Source organism: Pimephales promelas, chromosome 11 (genome assembly GCF_988280905.1).
Source record: "Pimephales promelas chromosome 11, fPimPro1.hap1.1, whole genome shotgun sequence".
Lineage (NCBI taxonomy): Eukaryota > Metazoa > Chordata > Actinopteri > Cypriniformes > Leuciscidae > Pimephales > Pimephales promelas.
In genome coordinates this window covers 21,102,633-21,124,381 of record NC_142779.1, presented here as the reverse complement: position 1 = coordinate 21,124,381, position 21,749 = coordinate 21,102,633, and the positions used below count along the sequence as shown (strand labels likewise).

General features: G+C 36.7%; 1 protein-coding gene across 9 annotated transcripts in view; it reads left to right on the top strand.

Annotated features, from left to right (window-relative positions):
* The window catches only part of pacs2 (phosphofurin acidic cluster sorting protein 2), a 46,975-nt gene that overhangs the window by 18,555 nt on the left and 6,671 nt on the right, over positions 1-21,749 (top strand). For 2 of the 9 annotated variants that reach the window (XM_039656155.2, XM_039656161.2), the window contains exons 2-21: positions 3,148-3,235; positions 6,117-6,206; positions 6,619-6,744; positions 6,826-6,985; positions 7,424-7,497; positions 7,578-7,658; positions 7,785-7,844; positions 11,844-11,995; positions 12,107-12,197; positions 12,729-12,800; positions 13,717-13,844; positions 14,024-14,156; positions 14,273-14,377; positions 14,761-14,867; positions 15,002-15,156; positions 15,248-15,358; positions 15,735-15,843; positions 16,322-16,354; positions 19,246-19,288; positions 19,379-19,421. In XM_039656155.2, the coding sequence (XP_039512089.2) occupies positions 3,148-3,235; positions 6,117-6,206; positions 6,619-6,744; positions 6,826-6,985; positions 7,424-7,497; positions 7,578-7,658; positions 7,785-7,844; positions 11,844-11,995; positions 12,107-12,197; positions 12,729-12,800; positions 13,717-13,844; positions 14,024-14,156; positions 14,273-14,377; positions 14,761-14,867; positions 15,002-15,156; positions 15,248-15,358; positions 15,735-15,843; positions 16,322-16,354; positions 19,246-19,288; positions 19,379-19,421 (1,961 nt within the window). Of the gene's footprint in view, positions 1-3,147; positions 3,236-6,116; positions 6,207-6,618; positions 6,745-6,825; positions 6,986-7,423; positions 7,498-7,577; positions 7,659-7,784; positions 7,845-11,843; positions 11,996-12,106; positions 12,198-12,728; positions 12,801-13,716; positions 13,845-14,023; positions 14,157-14,272; positions 14,378-14,760; positions 14,868-15,001; positions 15,157-15,247; positions 15,359-15,731; positions 15,844-16,321; positions 16,355-19,245; positions 19,289-19,378; positions 19,422-21,749 lie in introns of all 9 variants that reach the window. The other 7 variants (XM_039656154.2, XM_039656157.2, XM_039656159.2 and 4 more) reach the window with 4 other exon arrangements.

Sequence of the window (21,749 nt, the reverse complement as noted above, 5' to 3'; positions counted from 1 at the left end):
CAGTCTGTTCTTCTGTGGGAGGTCATTGAAGGCTATAAGATCTTTATAGGAGGTTATAGGCCTATATAGTTATTAGAGGTTTTTTTTTTTTTTTTTGACGTGTGTGAGAGAGAGAGAGAGTGTGAGTGTGTGTGTGTTTGTGTAATGAGAGACACAGCACACACACCTCACACCACACCAGCTGAAATAATCAGCCTTTGTACTGAGAAAACGGAACATTCATTTGTGTGTGTGTGTCCGTTGTTTCCTGTCGTGTTTGTGATCAACCTCTGACACAGCTTTTACTAATATCAAATATTTTTTACTTGATATAATTTATTATAAATAAATAATGTGTGTTGACTGTTTAAAACTAAAGTGTGTAATTTATGCCAGTGGTTTGAGTCAAACCTAAGCTGTATTTAACGTCATAATCAAATTAAAGAATATACATATATATATATTCATGAACATATATTCAGTAGATTTAAACCCCCTTCCCCAATTATCTTTAGTCTTGTAATGCAAAATATGAATTCCTGTTTCTGTAATGCCAGTACACATGACATTATCTATTATACTGAATTATATTGACTAGACAGGAAGAATAGAGGGTTTGCGTTGATGTCAATTTCCCACCGGAAGACGCCCACCTAAGCTGGACTGAGTGGCAAAAGAGCTGCTGTATGACTGCATTTAATTAGTCTAGGATTTGTATTTGGGGAAACTGAAAACGTGACTAAAACAAACGATTCTGTTTAAACCAAAGGTTGGACTCGATATAGTGTTCCTTATAACTTGCCAACAGTGATCCCTGGATATTGACATGTAGCCAGGAATCGTGTTTCCTGACATTTATATGCGTCTGATTTCGATGTAGGGGAAATACATAAAGCCAATTTACCTGTGAACGCTTTATATAAATACAAGATTGGTAGGTCTAAATTCGGATCACTCATATCAATGTTATATTTATCATCATGTTATATCATCAGCCCTAAAACTTGTATAGTTTTTTTTTCCCTCAGTTTTTGTTTAAAAACATTGAATTATGCAGAATATAGCCTACGATGGTAAATATTTAATTGATGAGTTGTCAATACAATATGTATGATTTTACCCCAAAATTCAGCATATGGAGTCCAGTTGTTTCAATGAATTGCAGTGATCCATCTGCTTCTCTGTAAAAATATACCTCAGATTTCTAGTCAAAACTTTCCCGGTTTAGATGCGTTTTTGTGTGTTATTTTGTCTGTTAGTCTTTTTACCACTCAGTGGGCGTAAACCGCAGTCACTCCGTCATGCGTATACAATTTTATATATTATTAAGTTTGTGTTGCAAATTATCCAATTTTTATTTTGCTTTAATGTCATAAATTGCTTCTTTTTTTTACTTGAGGAGAATTAGAGGTCATCAGCCACAGCCACAAAAAAAGAACAGTTTAGTAATTTTTTTTAATCTGTGTTTGTATTTGCTGTGTGAGAGAGAATTGTGTGTATATTTAGAATCGCTGTGGATTCCTTTGTTGTGTGTTAGCATGCTAATCGCTCAGGGGAGAAGAATGGCTTTTGTTTGTGTGTGTGTGAGTCAAAGTGAGAATGGTGTGTGTGAACAATACCAGCCTTCAGATCACAGAGAGATTGAACTGTGTGCTCCCCCCCCCCTCTCTCTCTCTCTCTCTCTCTACATATTAAAGCATTGCATAAAGCAAAAAACTATAAAACAAACAAACATAGGCTATACGTATATATATAATATATATATATATATATATATATATATATATATATATACGCAAATGTATAGTTTGTAATAATTTGCGTATTTATAAATATTTATATATAATAGTACTACTAATGCGGATATGTTCCCTCAGTACCTCTTAGTTTATGGCATTTATAAATATGACGTGCTACTAAAGAGGAAATTGGTCCAAGTAAGATTTTTTTTAAATCTCTCTCTCTTAGTGTGATAGAGTACAAAAATGCCAAAGAAATTGAGATATACAAACATGTATATAAATAAAAGCGGGAAAAAGAATATGTGTCCTTATTATAAATAAGTATGTTATCACAACACGCACACAAAAAAGACAAACTGAATGAATCAAGGGAGCAGAGATAAAGGGAAGAGGGATATTTTCTCTCTCTGTCCTCTTAGCACCTGGTATGTGATTTGAATATATAAAGCGTTTCTTATTAATATTCTATGAGGTGCGTGTGGGACTTTCCCCATTGGCTTTTCTCTCTGTTCAGGCTGCTCTGGTTCCTCTAAGCGCCTCTCTGGTCCCTTGATCACTTCCCACTGCGACATTCCTGACTCATCTCTGCTCCAGCTCTCTCCCTGCATGACTGACATTATCTCATTCTCTGTGATGGGCTACTCTCACTCTGCTTTTAAGGCATAGTACAATATGGCTTTTTTCATTGCCCACAAAGGAAGATCTTGGGGGGCTTGTTTACACACTCTTAGTCTTTTCCATTTAATTAAAGTAAATTGGTCTGTCAAGATCCATAAATGAGAAAGATCACCACATGAAACTGGTACATTCTATTCTAAGTCTTCTGAAGTCATTCAATAGATTTGTGTGAGAAACAAATGTAATTCCCTGTGCAATTTGCATATGCGCATATTTAAATGTGTTCCGTGTGTATTTTTCGACTTTGGTAAAAGGGAAGATTATAGGCAAAAAACTACGGTACTTAATTGTCTTTTTGGTCTACTAATCCTTAAATTCTGGAAATGTTTGCCTCTGTGATGTGAATGTGGGGGTGTTGATTCTTTTTTATATTTGTTATTTATCACTGTATGTGCTAAAGGGTGGATGTTCCTCAGTAGTGTTCAGGTTTACTGCGGTGTCGAAGCGAGGGTGTGTGTTTGTTATGTTTTAGTAGACTTTGGCTCGTTCAAGAGGTTCCTTCTGGTTGGAATGACAGACTCTTACTGGAGCGTTTTGTAAACAGTTTTGTATGCCAGTTTCCAGAGGGCTGAAATCCCCGAACCCCACTTCATCAGTCACGGGGACTTCCTGTTGTTTTCTGAATTGATCTGTCCTGGTTCAAAGCTACTATGCTACTAACAAAGATAACTCTTCAATTTACCAGACATTATGTGTAATCACGTGTTTGTGTAAATAACTCAATATATAATGTTGTTTTTGTCTGTAGGTTGTGCAGTCTGACTTTGAAGAAGCTAGTTGTGATGAAGGAACTCGACAAAGAGCTGATTTCTGTTGTCATTGCAGTCAAGATTCAGGTACGTAGTAGTGATCAGCAGTGGATATTGTTTTTCAGCATGTGTATACATTTTTTGCCAACAAAAACTACAACATTCATAAGTATACAAAAAATGAACTAAATATTTTAAAAGGAAACATTTAAAAGTAATTTCATTTATTTTTTATTTTATTTTATACATTGCCCAGCCCAAAAAAAGGCGTTTTTTGATTTAAATAGGCAAATGCTTAAGAGTCTTGATGGAAATAAATGATGTGATGTTATTTCCATCAAGATGTGCATCCATTTTCGATCAAGATCTTTTCATTGTAAAGTGCATTCTTGACTCTGTAAAGTCAAAGTCAATCTTTCAATGAATTTAAGGTCTGGACTGGTGCAAATTCATGTGTGAGAATGAATCGTCCCTCTTGCTCCCTCCCAACCATTCTTTCACAATTTGAGTCTGAATCTTGGCTTTGTCATCCTGGATTATGACCATGATGTGTTTTCCTGCATGTTTTTTTAAAGGGATAGTTCAGCCAAAAATATATTTATTTACCCTATTTCAGGGTTCTCAAGTTTGAGCAAAAGCTTGGAGTGAGATCACGCGCGGTTAGGGGAGGAGCCATAATGAAGCCACGCCCACCCATCCCCGCCCACAATTTTACCCATTGTTCATAATTAACCAGAACAAATTAAAATTATAACAATTAGTAAATCTGATAAATGACAGAGCAATTCATCACATCAAATACTCTTTAATGCAGTATTACAAATATAGCTAACCAAAAATATAACAAATCGCTCCAAACAGTTTCAAACAAATCTTTAAAAATTGCATTTTGATTTTTGAATGCGTCTTCTATCTAGACGAATGATTTATTGTGTGGTGGGACATTGAGAACAAATGGACAGATTAGAGTGCACCACCTCTTCCACTGTCTCCTCCTATAATCTGGCAACCTTTTTAGGGGGCTTACCCTTTGGTGCCCAAAATGACAAAATATCTTTCTGCTTTTTTCCTGACATCTTTGAAAAATACAAATGCAACATTATGACAATGATTAAATATTACCCAGAGCAATCTGCTGTAATACATCCTTAATGTAACTAGAAAGACTATTAATATTACAGTATAATATAATTTAAAATAAAATCAGTAAATCTTCATTCCTTTCCATACCCACTAACATTTCTCTTAGTTTCAGATAACGTAAGATAGCCAAACTGAGCCTGGTTGCAAAGTAGTTGTAGAGTTTTTGACTGCATCAATAATAATGTACGATGGGCTACATATTAAATGTTCTAGCCCAAAAATGTTAGACGAGCTTCTTCCAACTTACCTTCTTCTCCATCACGACACATGTGTTCGCGCGATGTTGTTGGTTACCTAGTAACGAACGTACGGTGGCCGAGGATGTTCCGTCCATTTCCGCGTGTTCGCGCTACTGAATGACATGTCATGTATAGATCAGTGGTGCACGCAGCGCGCATATATGTTGCCTAGTAACGAACGCAATCTGGCGGAGATACGCGCTGGCGGCAGGAAACTTCACTTTGTTTGCCTGCGCCTCGTATACAACGTTAGAAAGCTTTCAGCCAGGACAACTTGGTTGGCATTGCCTTTTCAGCGTGAGAAATACACAGTGTGGCGTGTGAGCGTGTGAACCGGTCGAAATGAGTGTGTCTCACGGCCAATGCGTGAGACTTGAGAACCCTGCCTATTTACTCACCCTGTTGTTCCAACCCCGTAAGATCTTCAGAACATGAATTAATATATTTTTGATGAAATCTGAGAGCTGGATCAGTCCTGCATACTAGTCCATAGGCTGCTTGAGGGATTGAAACTTGCCGGCTTCGAAAAGATATCAAAGACATCGTTAAAATAGTCCAAGTGACTACAGTGGCTCAATCTTAACTGTATCAAGAGACGAGAACACTTTTTGTGCGCAAAAACAAACATAAATAACTACTTTATTTCAACTATTCATCTCCTCTTTGGGCCTCTAGTTAACACGTCACACGTAGGCTCACTATTGGCCGACGCTGGTCATGTCTGTGGTGTGTGTGACGTACAACAACAGATCATACGCTCGAGGCCCAGAGGGAAGGAAATAAATAGTAGAAAGAAGGTCCTTTTTTTTTGTTTGTTTGTTGTTTTTTGCGCACAAAAAGTGTTCCTGTCGCTTGATAAAGTTAAGATTGAGCCACTGTAGTCACTTGGACTATTTTAACGATGTCTTTAATAACTTTTCGAGGCCGGCAAGTTTCAATCCCTCAAGAAGCCTATGGACTAGTATGGAGGAGTGATCCAGCTCTCAGATTCCATCAAAAATATTTTCATTTGTGTTTTCCGAAGATGAACGAAGGTCTTACGGGGTTGGAACAACATGAGGGTGAGCAATTACTGACAGAATTTTCATTTTTGTGTGAACTAACCCTTTAAGAAATAAAAAGCTACACACTCCATCTTTTAGGGTTGGAGGAACTGTTGCCTAACATATAACATGTTAGAAACATAATAATCACTGCAATAATCCATTCATAGCCACTTAAGCATTTTCTAATTTAAATCCAAACAGCGATTTTATTTATTTTTTTGGCCTGGCTGTGTATTACACCATAGAAGAGTCTTACAAGGAATTAAGTTTTTAGAATTCAAATAAATAAATCTAATATATATATATATAAACATCCTTCTTGAAAAAAAAAGCTATTTTTCTGTGTTTTAAAAAAATGAAACACATTTTTGGCCAATACAGAAGTATGAGGACAAATTCCATTTGACAAAATTAGAAAAGCCAACCCAAAACACTGCAGTAAACACAATTCAAAGTTATGTGGATAATTATTTCTTCAAAGTGAAGACAAAAGGAGCAATTGTGTGAAATACCGATGGTCTGTTTGCTCCTACGATGTAGGGCTCCAAGCGAATCCTGCGCTCTCATGAGATAGTGCTGCCCCCTGCTGGAGGGGTGGAGACTGATCTCGCTCTCACATTCTCCCTACAGGTAAAGATATCCTCAAAACACACATTTGCAAATCGCTCAATCATAAAAACAATGGCTCTGTTCCAAAACCACCTTAGCCTCTGCACTACACGGGCAGCTGCCTTGCTTGACAAACAACGTCATGAGCGACTGATTTGGAACGCTCTGCATTATTCTTTGCAATCCATTACGGGAGTGGATACATGATGTGCTGCCTTGGAATTTGGCCAAAAGGAAGGTATCGTAGGAACAACCCTTGCTTCAAATGCTCCCTGCGTAGACTGCTTACTAAGTTTTGAAACAGAGCCAATATTGTTCTCGATACATCATCATCATCTCAATGTGCACTGAATCATTTTTGAGTTTTTATTCTGAAATTGATTTTGATTTTGCTCTTTCTGTCCCGTGTGTGTGTGTGTTTGTATGCGAGTAGTACCCTCATTTTCTGAAGCGCGAGGGAAATAAGTTGCAAATCCTGCTTCAGAGGAGGAAGAGGTACAAAAACAGAACAATTTTGGGTTACAAGACGTTGGCTGCTGGTTCTATAGACATGGCAGAGGTATTTCAGGTTTCTTACTGAGGTCAGTTGTCACTTTTGAAGCGCGCACACATGCTAACATGCTGATTTGTTGGTGTGTAGGTGATGCAGCATCCTGCAGAAGGAGGGCAGGTCTTGGCTCTGTGCAGTAATCAGAAGGAGCTTCTGGGTAAAGTTGCTGAGATTTGGATCTATTCCCTGTCCAGTCAGCCGATAGACCATGAAGAGGCGGCCATCCTAGGACAGAAAATCAAATGTTCTGGTAAAAAGAAACATCCAACCATACAAATGAATTTTTTTAATGAATTAGTCGATGGCATGTCCTTGACAATAACCAATTGTATTTTCTATATATATGACCAGTTGTGTTTTCCTTATGCTTCTATGTGTTTTGCTTCTTTATTGTGTATTTAAGCGTGACTGGATGCACCTTATTGGATATCAGCTGTTAATTCTTATGATTTCACCCGATTATTGGATGTTTATTTCTGCCTATTTTAATACTTAGATCATCATTTAGCATTAATTTAAAGGCATAGTGATATATCATGGCAAAAATTACCTAAAAATAAAAAAAAATCACCATTACCTAAAAATTATTATTTGTGTCTGTGCATTCCTAGCTGGAACTCTCTATTGACCAATCAGCATTCAGGATGGGACCTGTCCTTTTTATAATATTGTTTGTTTGACTTGGTAGATAATTACTCAGAAGAAGAATATGAAAGCTTCTCGTCAGAACAGGAGGCCAGTGATGACGCAGCACAAGGACAGGTCATTACAAGCACACGCAAAATTAAAGCAACCTCACTTCCCTTTCTTCTTGCTGACCCGTGTTTGTACATCCTCCTCAGGATCTTGAGGATGACGAATACGAGATAATGAAGCCCAAAAAGCAGAGGAGGTCAATAGTCCGGACGGCGTCAATCACCAGGGTAAGAACGCCAGAGAACAATGAGAATTTACTCGCAGTCCTCACTTTCTGATGTGATCGTGTTGCAGACTAAACAAACTGTTAATATGAGCGTGTATGTTTATGTTTGTTTCTCTTTCTCCATTAGCAGCAGAACTTTAAGCAGCGTGTGGTGGCGTTACTCAAACGGTTCAGAGTTTCTGAAGAGGTTGGTGAATACAGAGTTAACTTGTTGCTTTAAAGGGGTTATGAACTGAGAAATCAACATCTAAGAGCTTTTGACATCTTAGAGGTCGTCATATTATAAGAATATCCTGTAAGTTTCAGAACTGAAAACATCCTTGTTAGTCCAACGAAAGCTTTTATTGACACCAGGCTCAACAAACGACTCGTTTTTAAAAGTGGGGAACTATGACGTCAAAGAGGATAAAACACCACCCCTGCAGAAGAAGATCAACTCCTACTTCAACACGGTCGGTTTATCCCCGCCCACCGATTCGCGCATTACACGCATAGCTAAATAACATAGGCCAACCTCGAGATGACAAACCGGATCAAATTACCGAGCAATACAAAATATTGTGCAGTGCCTGGTTGTGGAAGAAGACAGTCGCTGCATATGCTTCCTCTGGATTCCAATAGGACTGCATGGATAAACTTTATTTTTAATGACGTTCCACTCCAGCTGATGTGGGTTAAACATTGTCTGTTTGTTCGCTTCATTTCACTGAGGATTGTTTTGTAAACATGACACAGGTCGAGACTGGATTTGCAGGCTGATTAAGATTAAAAAACGGTGCTGTGTCGTCTATATTGGAACCGACAGGAATTGTGCAACACACGGACTCTGGGTCGAACATCTATGGGCGAATCATCACGGTTGCCATTTTACAACATTGGAAGTTTTCAAAACAATTTCCCCCACTTGCACTGACGAGTGAGTTGAAACTCATTATAATATGCAAAACTGTTCTCCACTCACAGCAGTGGGCGTTTACTTCCAAGTCTTCAATGCGAGACGCCCATAAAAACCGAGCGTTTTTCAGCTAGGCTCAAAACAAGGCTAGAAAATAGCTTATTACTTATTCATTTTGATATTTTTGAATGTAAAAAGCAAGTGAACGTCATAAGTTGACCTCAGACAACAATATAATTTTTTTTTAAAAGCCAGTTCATGACCCCTTTAACTATTAATTGCTATGCTATGCTATTTTGTTTAAAATGAATATAACTATGCTGCTTTCAGATATTACCTTTCATGTAGTGTATAAAATAGCTGCAATTGGCTTATAAGTTTTGAAGATCAAAGTGTACAACAAACTTTGTAGGTTTTGTAACATATTTGCATAACGCCCGAATATGCTCACCATTAGCTGCCTGTGAACATCTACTTTGACCTGCGCTCAAACACTGTATTTGTAGCTCAGGCCTGGATGAGTTTGGATCGTGTCGTCGACATGTTCGAAAAGATGCTGTTTTCGTCATCGTTACTGTTACTGTATGTAAAAGTGCTGAGGAATCCTCTGGAGCTGAAATTCAGATATGGTAATGGGCAGCTCTGTAAGCGTAGACCAATCACAACAGACTGGGGCATCTGACCAATCAGAGTAGAGTAGGCTGGCAGTAAGGAGGGGTTTAGAGAGGCCGAGTCCTGTTTAGAATCAGACACTGTGAGAAAAGAGGTGTAATAATGAGGAAGTATAAGTGTTTTTGGATCTTGGATACCTGTAAATCTTTTGGAGGAAACCAAAGTGAAGGAGCTTTAAAATTGCAAATTCAGGGCACAAATCGTTTTTCTGAAAATCTATTTCAGTCTGACTGCTCTGATCGGATTTCGTGTGGTTTGTCACTATGAAAAATATCAAATGCTGTTATAGGAAACATTCTGGATGTTGCTGCAGAAACAAGGTTGTGTTGTTGTTGTAAAGGGCTGGACTGGCAGAAAATTACAATATAATGGCACAAAATAAAACCTTTCATTCTTAACTTTTAGCCATTGCCTCAGAAGACACAGTAGTCCAGCGCAGCGGCTACACATCGTCATGTTGTAACTTGTAAGACAATAACATCTGTATTACAAACCGCTCCATGTTGTGGTTATTGTTGTGTTTTTTGGCAAATACCTAATGCAACGTCATTGCTATAGAAACCAATGCAGATATTCCGGTAAACAAGCTGCGATACACAGTGTGTACAGTCAATAATTTAGATTAGATTGCTATCAGATATACAAATAATCAGATTTGGGCTGACAGTGTGAATGTAGCCTAAGACTTCTTACCTCTGACATGATATAGTACCCATATAAAGTAATTTCTTCAACTCTTGCATGACAGCGTTGAGTCTGAAACTCAGTAGGCTGGAGGCCTGACCCTTACATGACTCCATAGATTAATTTAGCCATGCTTGATCAGCACTGCTACAGAAACTGAAACCCTGATAGCTTATAATCTTGCCGAGTAGAGTTCTGCACAGTGTTCTGAACAGCATTGTAGCATACTATTCTTCTTACATTATGCAAATATATATGCTGCATGCATGGAATAACTGGATGAGCTGCTATATTTGGATTTTATTTTTTTGCCCACAATGCAAAGCACTTGATTTAACCTTTAAAGAGTAACTAAACCCTAAACCTTAACTATCTGTAAGAATGGATCTTTATTAATACCAGTCATTGATTCGAGTAACTTTTTTGACATTTGTGTATAAAGTGTTTTATTTCTACAATATATGGTGTAAAAACGTCTTAGTGCTGCCCTCTTCAGGTTGAACGGTGGCTACTGCAGTTGAATTTTCCTATTGGATGTTAGCGGTTCTTCGTGACGTACGCAGGTTTTAGCTCACCACGCGAGCTACGCCCTTGGCAGTATAAAAACCAGCTTGTTTCGTCAAAACCACTGTAGGGAGTCAGAAATTGGAATTGTGACTATTGAAAACGATCAGGATAGAGTTTTAGCATCTATTTCGTTCCCTCTATCTCCGCTGGGGTCTGCCCACTTTTTCAGCATTTTTCAAATATTGCCAGTGGGTGGAGTCAGGCTCTGACCAGGGGTTTAGTTACCCTTTAATTTGTAATGTAATGAACTAAAGATTTTCTTTTTTATATTGGACTATTCATTTTGACACATTTTATACATAATTGGATTAAAATGAATTAATCATGCAACGTGAGGCAGTCATGTGACATCATATAGCATACTATTTTACTACAATTGCATAATGCACTCCATTTAAAAAAGAAAAAGGCAATATATATATATATATATATATATATATATATATATATATATATATATATATATATATATTTATACAGTACTGTGCTGAAGTCTTAGGCACACTAGTATTTTCGCCTCAAAGAAATGGTTTTAAGCCAGTTATTTCTATATTTTATTGTAGTGTCTCAGTAGGAAATATCAGTTTACATTTCCAGACATTAATTGTGCCATTAATTGTAATAATCCAGTGAAATTTTTGAATGCACAAGGATTCTGACAACAGCCAATGCTCCACACGGAGGTCGGATCTCACCATGGGTTCAGAGGTCAGTCCTGTCTCAAGGACAGGACGTGTTTGTTGATGTGCAGAAGCAGCAGTGACATCCAGCAGGGACAGAAACATGATCTCATCAGCATTATGTCTCAGATTACTTCCTGTTCTGACAATACGCTGATTCTTATTATGGAACACACTGAAGCCTGACTGAAGGTTTTTCAGCAATATTTTATTACAGGAAAGTATTGAACACCTGCAGTCAGAATGGTTACATTTTGGAATTGAATACTAAATACTGCTCAGTATATACTGTATACCGACTAATGTTTGCAAAAACAATCTTTTGAAAGCAAGCTCTTTAAAAGGGAATGCTAATATTTGATTTGAGACATCACTCATAGTGTAATGATTATTTAGTTTATAACATCTAATGCAGAAATGACGTTTGTGCATTTAGCTCAATCAGTGGTAGCTTGTTAATATTTGAAGAAGCTGGATTTACACTGACCATTGATGGTTGCAAACTAAGTCCTTGATTGATTTCCTCTCTCATTAATATTATTCAGGAACATCGCATTCTGCTTTGGGATTGATTCCCCTTAGCACTTTCGGTTTTATCAGATTGTGCTTAACCCTCTGTCTCTGTTTTATCTACTGGCTGTGACTTCCGTGCAGTTCAAATGAGGACTACATGTTTAAATGTTTGTAGGTGTTGGACTCGGAGCAGGACCCAGCCGAGCCGCCTCCAGAGGTCGAGGAAGATCTGGATCTAGAGAGTTTGGATTTTGAGAATCCGAGTGACAGTGGACCGGACCTGGATGATGATGAAAGTGTTCTCAGCACCCCAAAACCCAAACTCAAGTATGTTGAGGAGAGCGTTTGTTCATTAGTGCATGTGTAGTGCCGGTTTTAATATTGAGATGTGTTGTTTTATTAACCGTGTGTGTGTGTGTGTGTGTGTGTGCGATTTAGGCCATATTTCGAAGGAATTTCTCTATCCAGCTCTCAGACAGAAATTGGCAGCATTCACAGCATCAGGAGTCACAGAGAGCCGCCCAGTCCAGTAAGAACTCATGACACTCATGTGTTTAGTAGATATTGAAATAACCACAAGACATAAACTTATATTGTCTTAAAATAAAGCTAATTATACTAACCAACTAATAACTAACCATAATTTAAACCCTTTCCTAATATACTGTATATATAACAGTTAACACAAAAATATTAAACGGCAAAAATGTTTTCAATATTTTCAACACCAAATAAATCCACATATTAGAAGGATTTCTGAAGGATCATGTGACACTGATGACTGGAGTCATGATGCTGAGAATTCGCAGGAAAAAATACATTTGAAAATGTATAAAGTTATTTTAAAATGTAAAAATATTTCAGAAATATTAGCGTTTTTACTGTATTTTTATCAAAGACTTATCTTACCAACCCAACATTTTTGTACTGTAATATATATATATATAGCCATTTTTAACCACTTTTCCCTGTGAGGAGAAAGGAGCAGCTAGATTAGAAACACAAAGACGCTAGTTAAATAAATCCACAGCTAACTCTACTTCTCTCTTTCTCTGTTCAGATGGATCCTGATAAAATAAGGGCTGGAGGTGGAAAGTTTCAGATGGATAATGAATCTGATCATATTTCTATGGTATGTCCTTCCTTCATTACCACAAGTTACACACTGAATATGAGATCAAGGCTCATCTGTTATGTTATTTGTTCATCTGCTTTGTGATGAGCTCTGACAGACACTGTAAAGCTGAATCATGGCTTAAGACTCTGGTTCACATTGAATAAACAAACTGGATGCTAATGTGTAAAACAATGTTATTTTGAATGCTTCTCCAAACTAGAACTAGGTAAAATATAAAATATACATGATATATACATTTTCTGCCAATATAACTTACACAGTTATTATAATTTGGGTAACACTTTACAATAAGGTTTACATTAGTTAACATGAACTAAGAATGAACAATACTTCTTCTGCATTTATTAATCTTGTTAATATTAATTTCAATATTTAGTAATATGTTATTCAAATCAAAGGCTGTATTTGTCAAGATTAGTTAATGCACTGTGAACTAACATGAACAAACAATGAACAGCTGTATTTGTATTACTAACATTAACAAAGATTAATAAATACTCTTACAAATATATTGCTCATTGTTAGTTAATGTTAGTTAATACATCAACTAATAGTTAGTTAACTAATTAACCCTATTGTAAAGTGTTACCATTATTTGCTTTTTTATTTCGAGGAGCAAACCAAGAGCAATGAAAGTTTTGTCTACACACATAAACTAAGGATGAGAACCAACAAACAACAGAACCAAACACAATATATATATATATATATATATATATATATATATATATATATACACACAGGGAGAACTAGGTTTGGTTAATCGGTATCTAAGGAAAAATTGCTCACGGTCAAACTAAAGACACAGGAATGAAAACCCAAAGGAACCAAACATGACCCTGACAATATTATATGGTATTATTAAGTGTTTTTTTTTTTAAAGAAAATTGTATGTGTCTCTTGGATTTAGGGTCATCCTGAGGTTTTGACCCCTACCACAGAACTGGAAATGATGGACAACATGGACACTTTCATGGAGAGGTTGCCTCCTACTGGCCGGATGACTAAAACAGAGTCACTCATAATCCCATCCAACCGGTGAGGATACACAAATCAAATCACCCAGGTTAATGGATGAGGGTACATATTTTGAGATAGAGGATAATAGATCATTCCTGTTAAATATGTTTCAAGATGCTGTACATTTAACTTAGATTTTTGTCTGTGTTTGTATTTAAAGTTCTGCAATATGAACATCTTTCTGTCTTGATCTGAAGGGTGGAGCCAAAGTTGGCAGGGCGACGGGGGCGGAGCACATCACTTAAAGAGAGGCAGCCCAGTCGACCGCCCAACGAGAGAGCCAACAGCCTGGATAACGAGCGCTCTCTTGAGACACGCTGCCACCTACAGGTCAGATAGAACCTCGCCGTGTACGGCAATGGACTCTAGTTACTAAACAGAAGCAGCAGGTTGTTACTTTATTTTTAAATTTTCATTGTACTAATTTTGGTCCCTGTTGTGGTCAGATTCCACGTAAAACTGTGTACGACCAGTTGAACCACATCCTGGTGTCAGACAGCTATCTCCCCGACAGCATCATCCTCATCAACACCTCAGACTGGCAGGGCCAGGTATGATTGACAGCTGTCAATACAGCGTCACAGTTTTTTTTCCTATTATCATTGGTAGATTTTGGTCGGTGACCTAAAACATATATTTATAGATTAATAGATAATAATGTTATTATTATTATCATCATCATCATCATAATAATAATGATAAACCAAACAAAAAAGTTTAGGGCTGGTCACTTACCAAGGCATTTATTTAATCAAAAATACATAAAAACAATATTCAATTTAAAATAATTATTTTTGTGTAATGTCATTTCCTAATTCATGTATTTTAAAGGTTATTTACTCCTGTAATGAAGACTATACATAAGATTCATATGTATAAGATTCATAAGATATAAGATTCAACTCTTGTCTCTTTTCCTCTCTTTTTCTCTCAGTATGTATCTGAGGTGTTACAGAATCACGGTCTTCCTGTTGTGTGTACATATACCATGGCTGACGTACAGGCAGCGTTCAGCACCATCATAGCTCGCATACAGAGATTGTGAGTCGCTTAGTCACGCTGAATCAGAGAAGAAACACACACACATACACATTGAATTATTTTTGACATTTGCCTTTTTTTCAGAATAGTAACACACTTTGTACCCCCCGTTCTCTTTTTGTCGTTCTCTCTAGTTGTAACAGTAACTCAGTCACACCGACTCCAGTGCGGATTGGAGTAGCGGGAGCTCAGCATTACTTGTCTGCCGTTTTGCGTTTGTTTGTGGATCACTTGACTCATAAAACCCCCGACTGGCTCGGATACCTGCGATTCCTCATCATCCCTCTCGGTGAGTGCAGGAGTTAGTGGAAAAAATCAGCAGGTGCTGACCAATAAAACACTACCAGAAGCACTAAAAATGTGTGTGTGTGTGTGTCCAGGGGTTCATCCAGTGGCTAAATATCTGGCCAGTATAGACTACAGATATAACAGTCTTTTCCAGGACTCGGCATGGAGAGATCTTTTCCACAAACCAGAAGCACCATCCTCAGGTAACTGACTCTCTCTGATAGTCACTCACTCTCCATTCTATCCTTCTGTAAATATATACATAATTTATTTGCATATTAAAAATATAATAATACTCTATTTACTTTTATGTAAACACACACACATGAAACAAACACATGTCCATGGTGACCTAATTTGAGGTAAACAAGCTTATAAATCATACAGAATGCGATTTTTTGGAAAATGTAAAAGTGCAGAAAGTTTAGTCGGTGTGATGGGTAGGGTTAGTGTAAGGGGATAGAATATACAGTGTGTACAACAGTATAGAAACCATTACATCTGGGTCCCCCCAAAGATAGGAAACCAGATGTGTGTGTAAGTATATAGATTTTCTCTGTCAACTTCTTTCTCCAGCAGTTCAGGACAGTCCAGATATTGTTTCCAGAGTGACACAGTACATGTTGGGAGCGAATGGAGCTCATCAGTTGCCCATAGCAGAGGCCATGCTCACCTACAAGCAGAAAAGGTAATACACAGGCACAGTGCAGCTCTGGTCCATATTTACTGTATAAAAAGGAATTAAAAAAGGCAACATAAATTCTGTGCTGAATATGGAATATCAGTGTGATTTAACATGTTACCACTTTATAATAAAACATATTCAAAGATTATAAGTGTTTACAATTGTATTTGGCTAAATACAATTTGAAAATATCAATAAACTATTGATATAAAAGTGCTTTGAATATGTGTTATTAGAGGCTGGGTGCGCTGAAGATGCAGATATCTGGTTTTCTACTCAACAACTGACACTCGATCCATGTTGTGATTTTTTTTTTTTTTTTTTTTTTTCAGATATCTGCATCTTTTTCCATGAGCATCCTTTTCCTTAAAGTCATGTTTTTGTAAAGAAAGCATGTGAATGTCAATGTTTATCATCTCTGTCTGTGAATAACATACTTTATTTCTCTTTATTTTTTTTATTTTCCTTGCCCTCTCTGAAGGAAAAAGAGCTTTCATTTTGATTTTGCACTAAGGTATTGTGGTCCTTCTGCCTGTGCTGATACTGTAGCCGATACGTATCATCTTCGGCCTCTTGCTTCCTGTCATATCGCTCTCTCTCTCACTCTTTCTAGCATCAAGGTTGACTTATGGCTCAGGGAGAGCATGGAGATGCTTTTGAAACTCTAGAGATTCGATCCACACTTTGATTCGTGGGAAATTCTGGGTCAAAATGGTTCAGTGGGCTTATGTGATGGGACTTTCTGTTATATTGAGCATTGCGGTTTCTCTAAAATTGGTCCATCTCCTCCACATTGTGCCATCTTTAGAATTAGTCATTAAATTTTATAATGAAGGCTGCTATGTGGAATGAATCTGAAGTTTTCATGGGATCTCGTGCTTTCCTGGGATATGAATATTTCCTCCATCCTCCTCTGAACACCTCAGATGTTCTTCAGAAGAGCAGTGTGAGCTTCTCATAACATTCCAAAATAAATGTCCTCCCAGGACCCAGAAAAATAGCTTTGGATTTTTTTTTTAGCTGGAGTTTTTGGAGCATAAAATGTCCTCTGTAGAGGACTTCAGAACTCAGTTATGAAAAAAAATTTGGCAAAGCAATTATGTTTATACCTGTTTCAGGCTATTTTTGTTCTTTAACACATTCTTTATAAAAATAATATTTTTTTTTTTATTTGTGTACAATAAAATACACTAATAAAAATGTATATTTTGTTTATTTATTTAATATATTATATTTAAATGTATTTATTTAGTACTTCAACTTCCAACTTCCACCAAATATAATTTCTCAATCATATTATGAAATGTATTACAGACTGATTTGATATAATTTGTTATAATTATTATATTTGTTTATTAATAATTAATTTATATATTTAAATTATTTAATTTCTGATTTAATATACGAGTAGTGTAAACGGGTAACAAAATTAAATTAAATTAAAAAAAGTTCCAAATCTTAAACATCAACATGTTATTACATTGTTTAATGGCAACTTTTTATTTACATACTGAAAAAAAAATGTGTATATATATATATATATATATATATAGTTTAAGGTATCAGGGAAATTTGTAAATGATTAAAGTGAATTTCTAGTTCCCAGAGGATATTCCCAATTTGAATGGCAAAATAAAGGATGCAAATTATTTCAAATGATTCCACTTTTATAAAAACGTCAGATAAATTATCTAGGTGAACAGACTTTAAGATGGAGGTAAAATTCATTCATTTTCTGTCTTGGCTTTGTTTTCATTCTTCTCTCTTCTAGTGATCTCTCTCTATCTGTCACTCATCTGAGTAAACAACCTAGTAAACAAACTACACAACACACACACACACACACAGAGTCTTGATTCTTTACACTTGGCTGTATCGCTGCTGATATTGGCTGATTTCTCAGTTTTTGGTTTCATCTGTGTCCCTTCATGCTCTGGTGCGCAGAGCAATAAAACATGTCACGCTTTTCACTGAGAGCAATTCTATTTCTGCTCAATGAACTCAATGAACTCCCTATATTTGGGCTTGTGTTGTGGTCTTGGGGTGGTTTGTTGGCACAGAGATTATTTATTCGGTTCTCTTAAAATTTGCTTCTGGGTTTTGCTCTGCTGTTCCATCAGAGATGGTTTAACAAAACATGATTTCAGTCTGAATGAATATACATATATTACATATAAAACCCAATTGTATGCTGAATAGAGTGGCCATTTCATGATATATTTTATTGTTTGTAGTATAATGAAAATTTATTGTACATCACATTTTTTTGTTGTTGCTAGATCTACGTATAATCTGCTTTAGACCACATCTAGTTTAATGAGCCTAAATCTGAGCTCTGATTGGCTGAGAATGCTGCTTTCTTTCAGTTTTTTTTCTTTCTGGTAGCTTCTATGGAGTGGATGGGGCAGTGGCAGAACATTACACAGGCTTGTCTTGTTCACAGTGTTTCTTTGCAGCATGGCTGGCTGAACAAATCAAATTCAGTGTTCGAAGATTTTTCTCCTCAGAGATCAAATTTTTTTTAATAGATCAATGTTCTGTAATAGATACAATCTACGATGCCTCAGAAAGATACTATGTATGTGGTTTTGCATGGGGGCTTTCTGGTTACTATAGTTTCTCATTCATTTCTATGAAGAAAATAAAACCTGATAGATTAAGAAAAATACTCCAAAATAGTTTTTGTCCTTCAAATAAACCCATAAACTGAGTTTGTTTTGTTTGGACTTTATGTGTATGTTTATGGGAACTTTGTGTTTTTGACAACCTTGTGTGTATTTGAAAGGTTAAGCGTAATAAGACATGAATGAGAACTTATTTTAAGACTCACGGGACGCGCCGTCTACCAGCCAGCTTTGGATGTATGTGTGCGCTCAGAAATATTTGAAGATTAGACTTATATGGCTTTAAAATGCATGCAAATAATAAACTTTCATGATGATGAAGAAATGCAATGTCACATGAGCGTGACCGCAATAGAAACGATAATCAAAATCAAATGAATGGTTTAGTATATGAGGCACGAGCTGTAAAGGCTCATTTGCATTTTAAAGATACATGCACAAAAACAGCATGTTTCTCCTTCCACTCAAAAATCCATTTACAACATGATATAATTCATTATCTGTGTGGTATTTTGAGCTGAAACTTCACAGACGCATTCTGAGGCCAACTAGGTTAAGTTATCTAGTAAGTTATCTAGGTCCCCCTTAATGTGATATATTTGTGTGGTGTTTTACATATTTATCAATGCTCTCTTTCTAAAATAGTCAAATCTATTTCTTCATAGAAGTGAATAGGTAACTATGCTAACCAGTATTTGTTTCCCCTTGAGAGTGGGCGGGGCCTTTTTGCTTTTTGCACACAGTAAACAATGTGTTCATAGTCTCCTTTTTTTCTTCACAGTCCTGATGAAGACTCGAGCCAGAAATTTATCCCTTTTATTGGGGTATGTCGTCCATTTATGCTATTTTAATTGCTGAATTTGACAAATTTGATTTCAATATATTCAGTATATTTGATTTCAACTTGTCTGCAGGTGGTGAAAGTGGGGATTGTTGAACAAACTTCTGCCACATCTGGTTAGTTATACTGTCAATGTATTATCTATTAAATAGGGCTGTCAATCAAACATGTTAACTCTGTAAAGCCTGACGTATGAAATAATAGTAAGGAAAGTCATATGGAACAAATTTTGAAATGGAGAAAAAGTAAACAACAATTTTGCTTATGTTGTTTTTTTATTATTATTTATATATTATTAATAGTATAATTTTTGATCCATCAGGTGTTGATGGGTTATATAGTATGACATAGTGAGAATATAGAGCTCACACTCATGGAGGGAAAAAAATATTTTTTTACTCAGAGGCTCAAACTGAGCAATAATATGCAGTTTGGTCCAATTACTGATATTTATATTTGGCCAAAAAGTACGATTAAATTCTGAAAGGGATCTTATTAAAACCTACTGCAATGCGATAGAATGATGAGTGAGATGTATACAAATAAACATTCCTCAAAAGCCAGATGTATAAACAAATGATGTTTGGATAATCAAGTAAACCTAAGTGGCTTCAGTACAGTAAGTGTTCATCTTGAAATATTATTAACAATATAAGTTTACTTGATAAAACCATTAAAGATTTCTCATATTTAGAATTATACTAAAAAGCCTTTTACTTAAAGCTACACTGTGTAACTCTTTTAGTTTATTCTTAGCTAAAAACACTTAGTTCTTTCAAAAATATATGTGCTCATTAATGTATATTTACTTCGTTCAAGTAATAAAGTATTTTCGTGAGTGTATAATATGCCATTGAAAATACATACGGGTAATGGCTCTTTCAGACTGCACGATTTTTAAAGTAGTCAGGTCGCTGCTCTTTTCACACTGCATGACTATCTTGGCCAGCATTCAGTCGCTGCTGTGTTCACACTGGACGATGGATCGGCGACAGAAGGTTTCACACTGCATGACTTTAGAAAAATCGCCGACAGACTCTGTCTAGCACGCTGCACGCAAACTACATTTCACAACAAACACGCGTGAGATATGAAAAGGAAACAACGCGCGACACCACACGGGCAAGACCGGAGTTCTCACGTGAGATTTTTTTTTTCGACCCGATTGTGGTACAGCTGGTGAAACAGACACGAGTGCTCCTGCCAAATTTCTACTAATTTTTCTTCCATTTATTGTGTCCAAATAGACCGAGAAGAAGCTTTTTTTGTTGAAACAATGCCATATCATGTTGATATGTGATCTATAACTCCTCCCCGAACTCCCTGCTGCTCTGTATCTTGCTCTCTCACTGGCTGCCGGTGATCGCCGATGTAGTTTTCAGTCAAAACACTTTTCACACAGCAGGATTTTGAATCGCCGACAGGTCCAGATATTTAGCATGCCAAATATCTCACGGGCGTCGGCGACTCGTCGGTGATTCTCTCAGTTCGCGTCTTTGTTCATTCACACTGCGTGATTGTCACTCGCGTGAACGAGCGCCGATTTGCCTGTGATTTCGGGCATTTGTCGGCGATTTCTCAAAACCTGTCGGCGAGCCAAAATCGTGGCTAAAATCATGCAGTCTGAACTCGGCATAAGGGGCTCTAATGTCGGTCGCCATGTTGCCCCTCCATCTTGAAAGTACATTAGCCAAAGAGGGACATACCCGTTAATTCAAGCTTCGCCTTTCGCGTTTACGTTTGAGTTAACACTTATAGACGAGGTCGAACTGGAAGCAAAGTTAATCTTGGACTACATTGGCGTTAAAACGAAATTGGAATTGAGAGGAACAGAAACTAATATTCACCGGATGGACATATACCTTTTCAACGCTAGATGGGGGTAAAAATCACACAGTGTAGCTTAAAAAAAAGTATGCACTAGTAATCATAGTGTAATTTAAAAAAATTTGCTTATCAAATATATGATACAATGTGCTTTATAGACCTTATGTAGCCCCGCCCCTTTTCCGTTTCCACAGCATGAAGGTAATAACTTACGGATTTAAGAAGGAACCGCTGGTTTTAAAATCTTTCTGGTCTAGTGACATTTGTGATGACATCCGCTTTAAACATTGCAACGCTCCTGATAACATTTGTTAACTCAACAATAAGTAGGCTAAATCCACTTCACTGGCTAATTACTCTTCGACTGCAATGGCATAAAAATATACAGAGCTACAGCAAAAACAAACAGAAGTTCAAACACAAATTTCTAAAGACTGCTGCACGCTTGTTTCTCTGGCCCACAAGGTCTATAGGGTTAAGAAAGTAGAAATGCATTTTAAAAACTGCTAACAGCCCTAAAATTGAATATAAACAATTGTGAACCTACAATATTTGTTATATTTATTATATTGAATCAATGTTTATGATTGATCCGTGCATATGACCGTGTGTTCGTA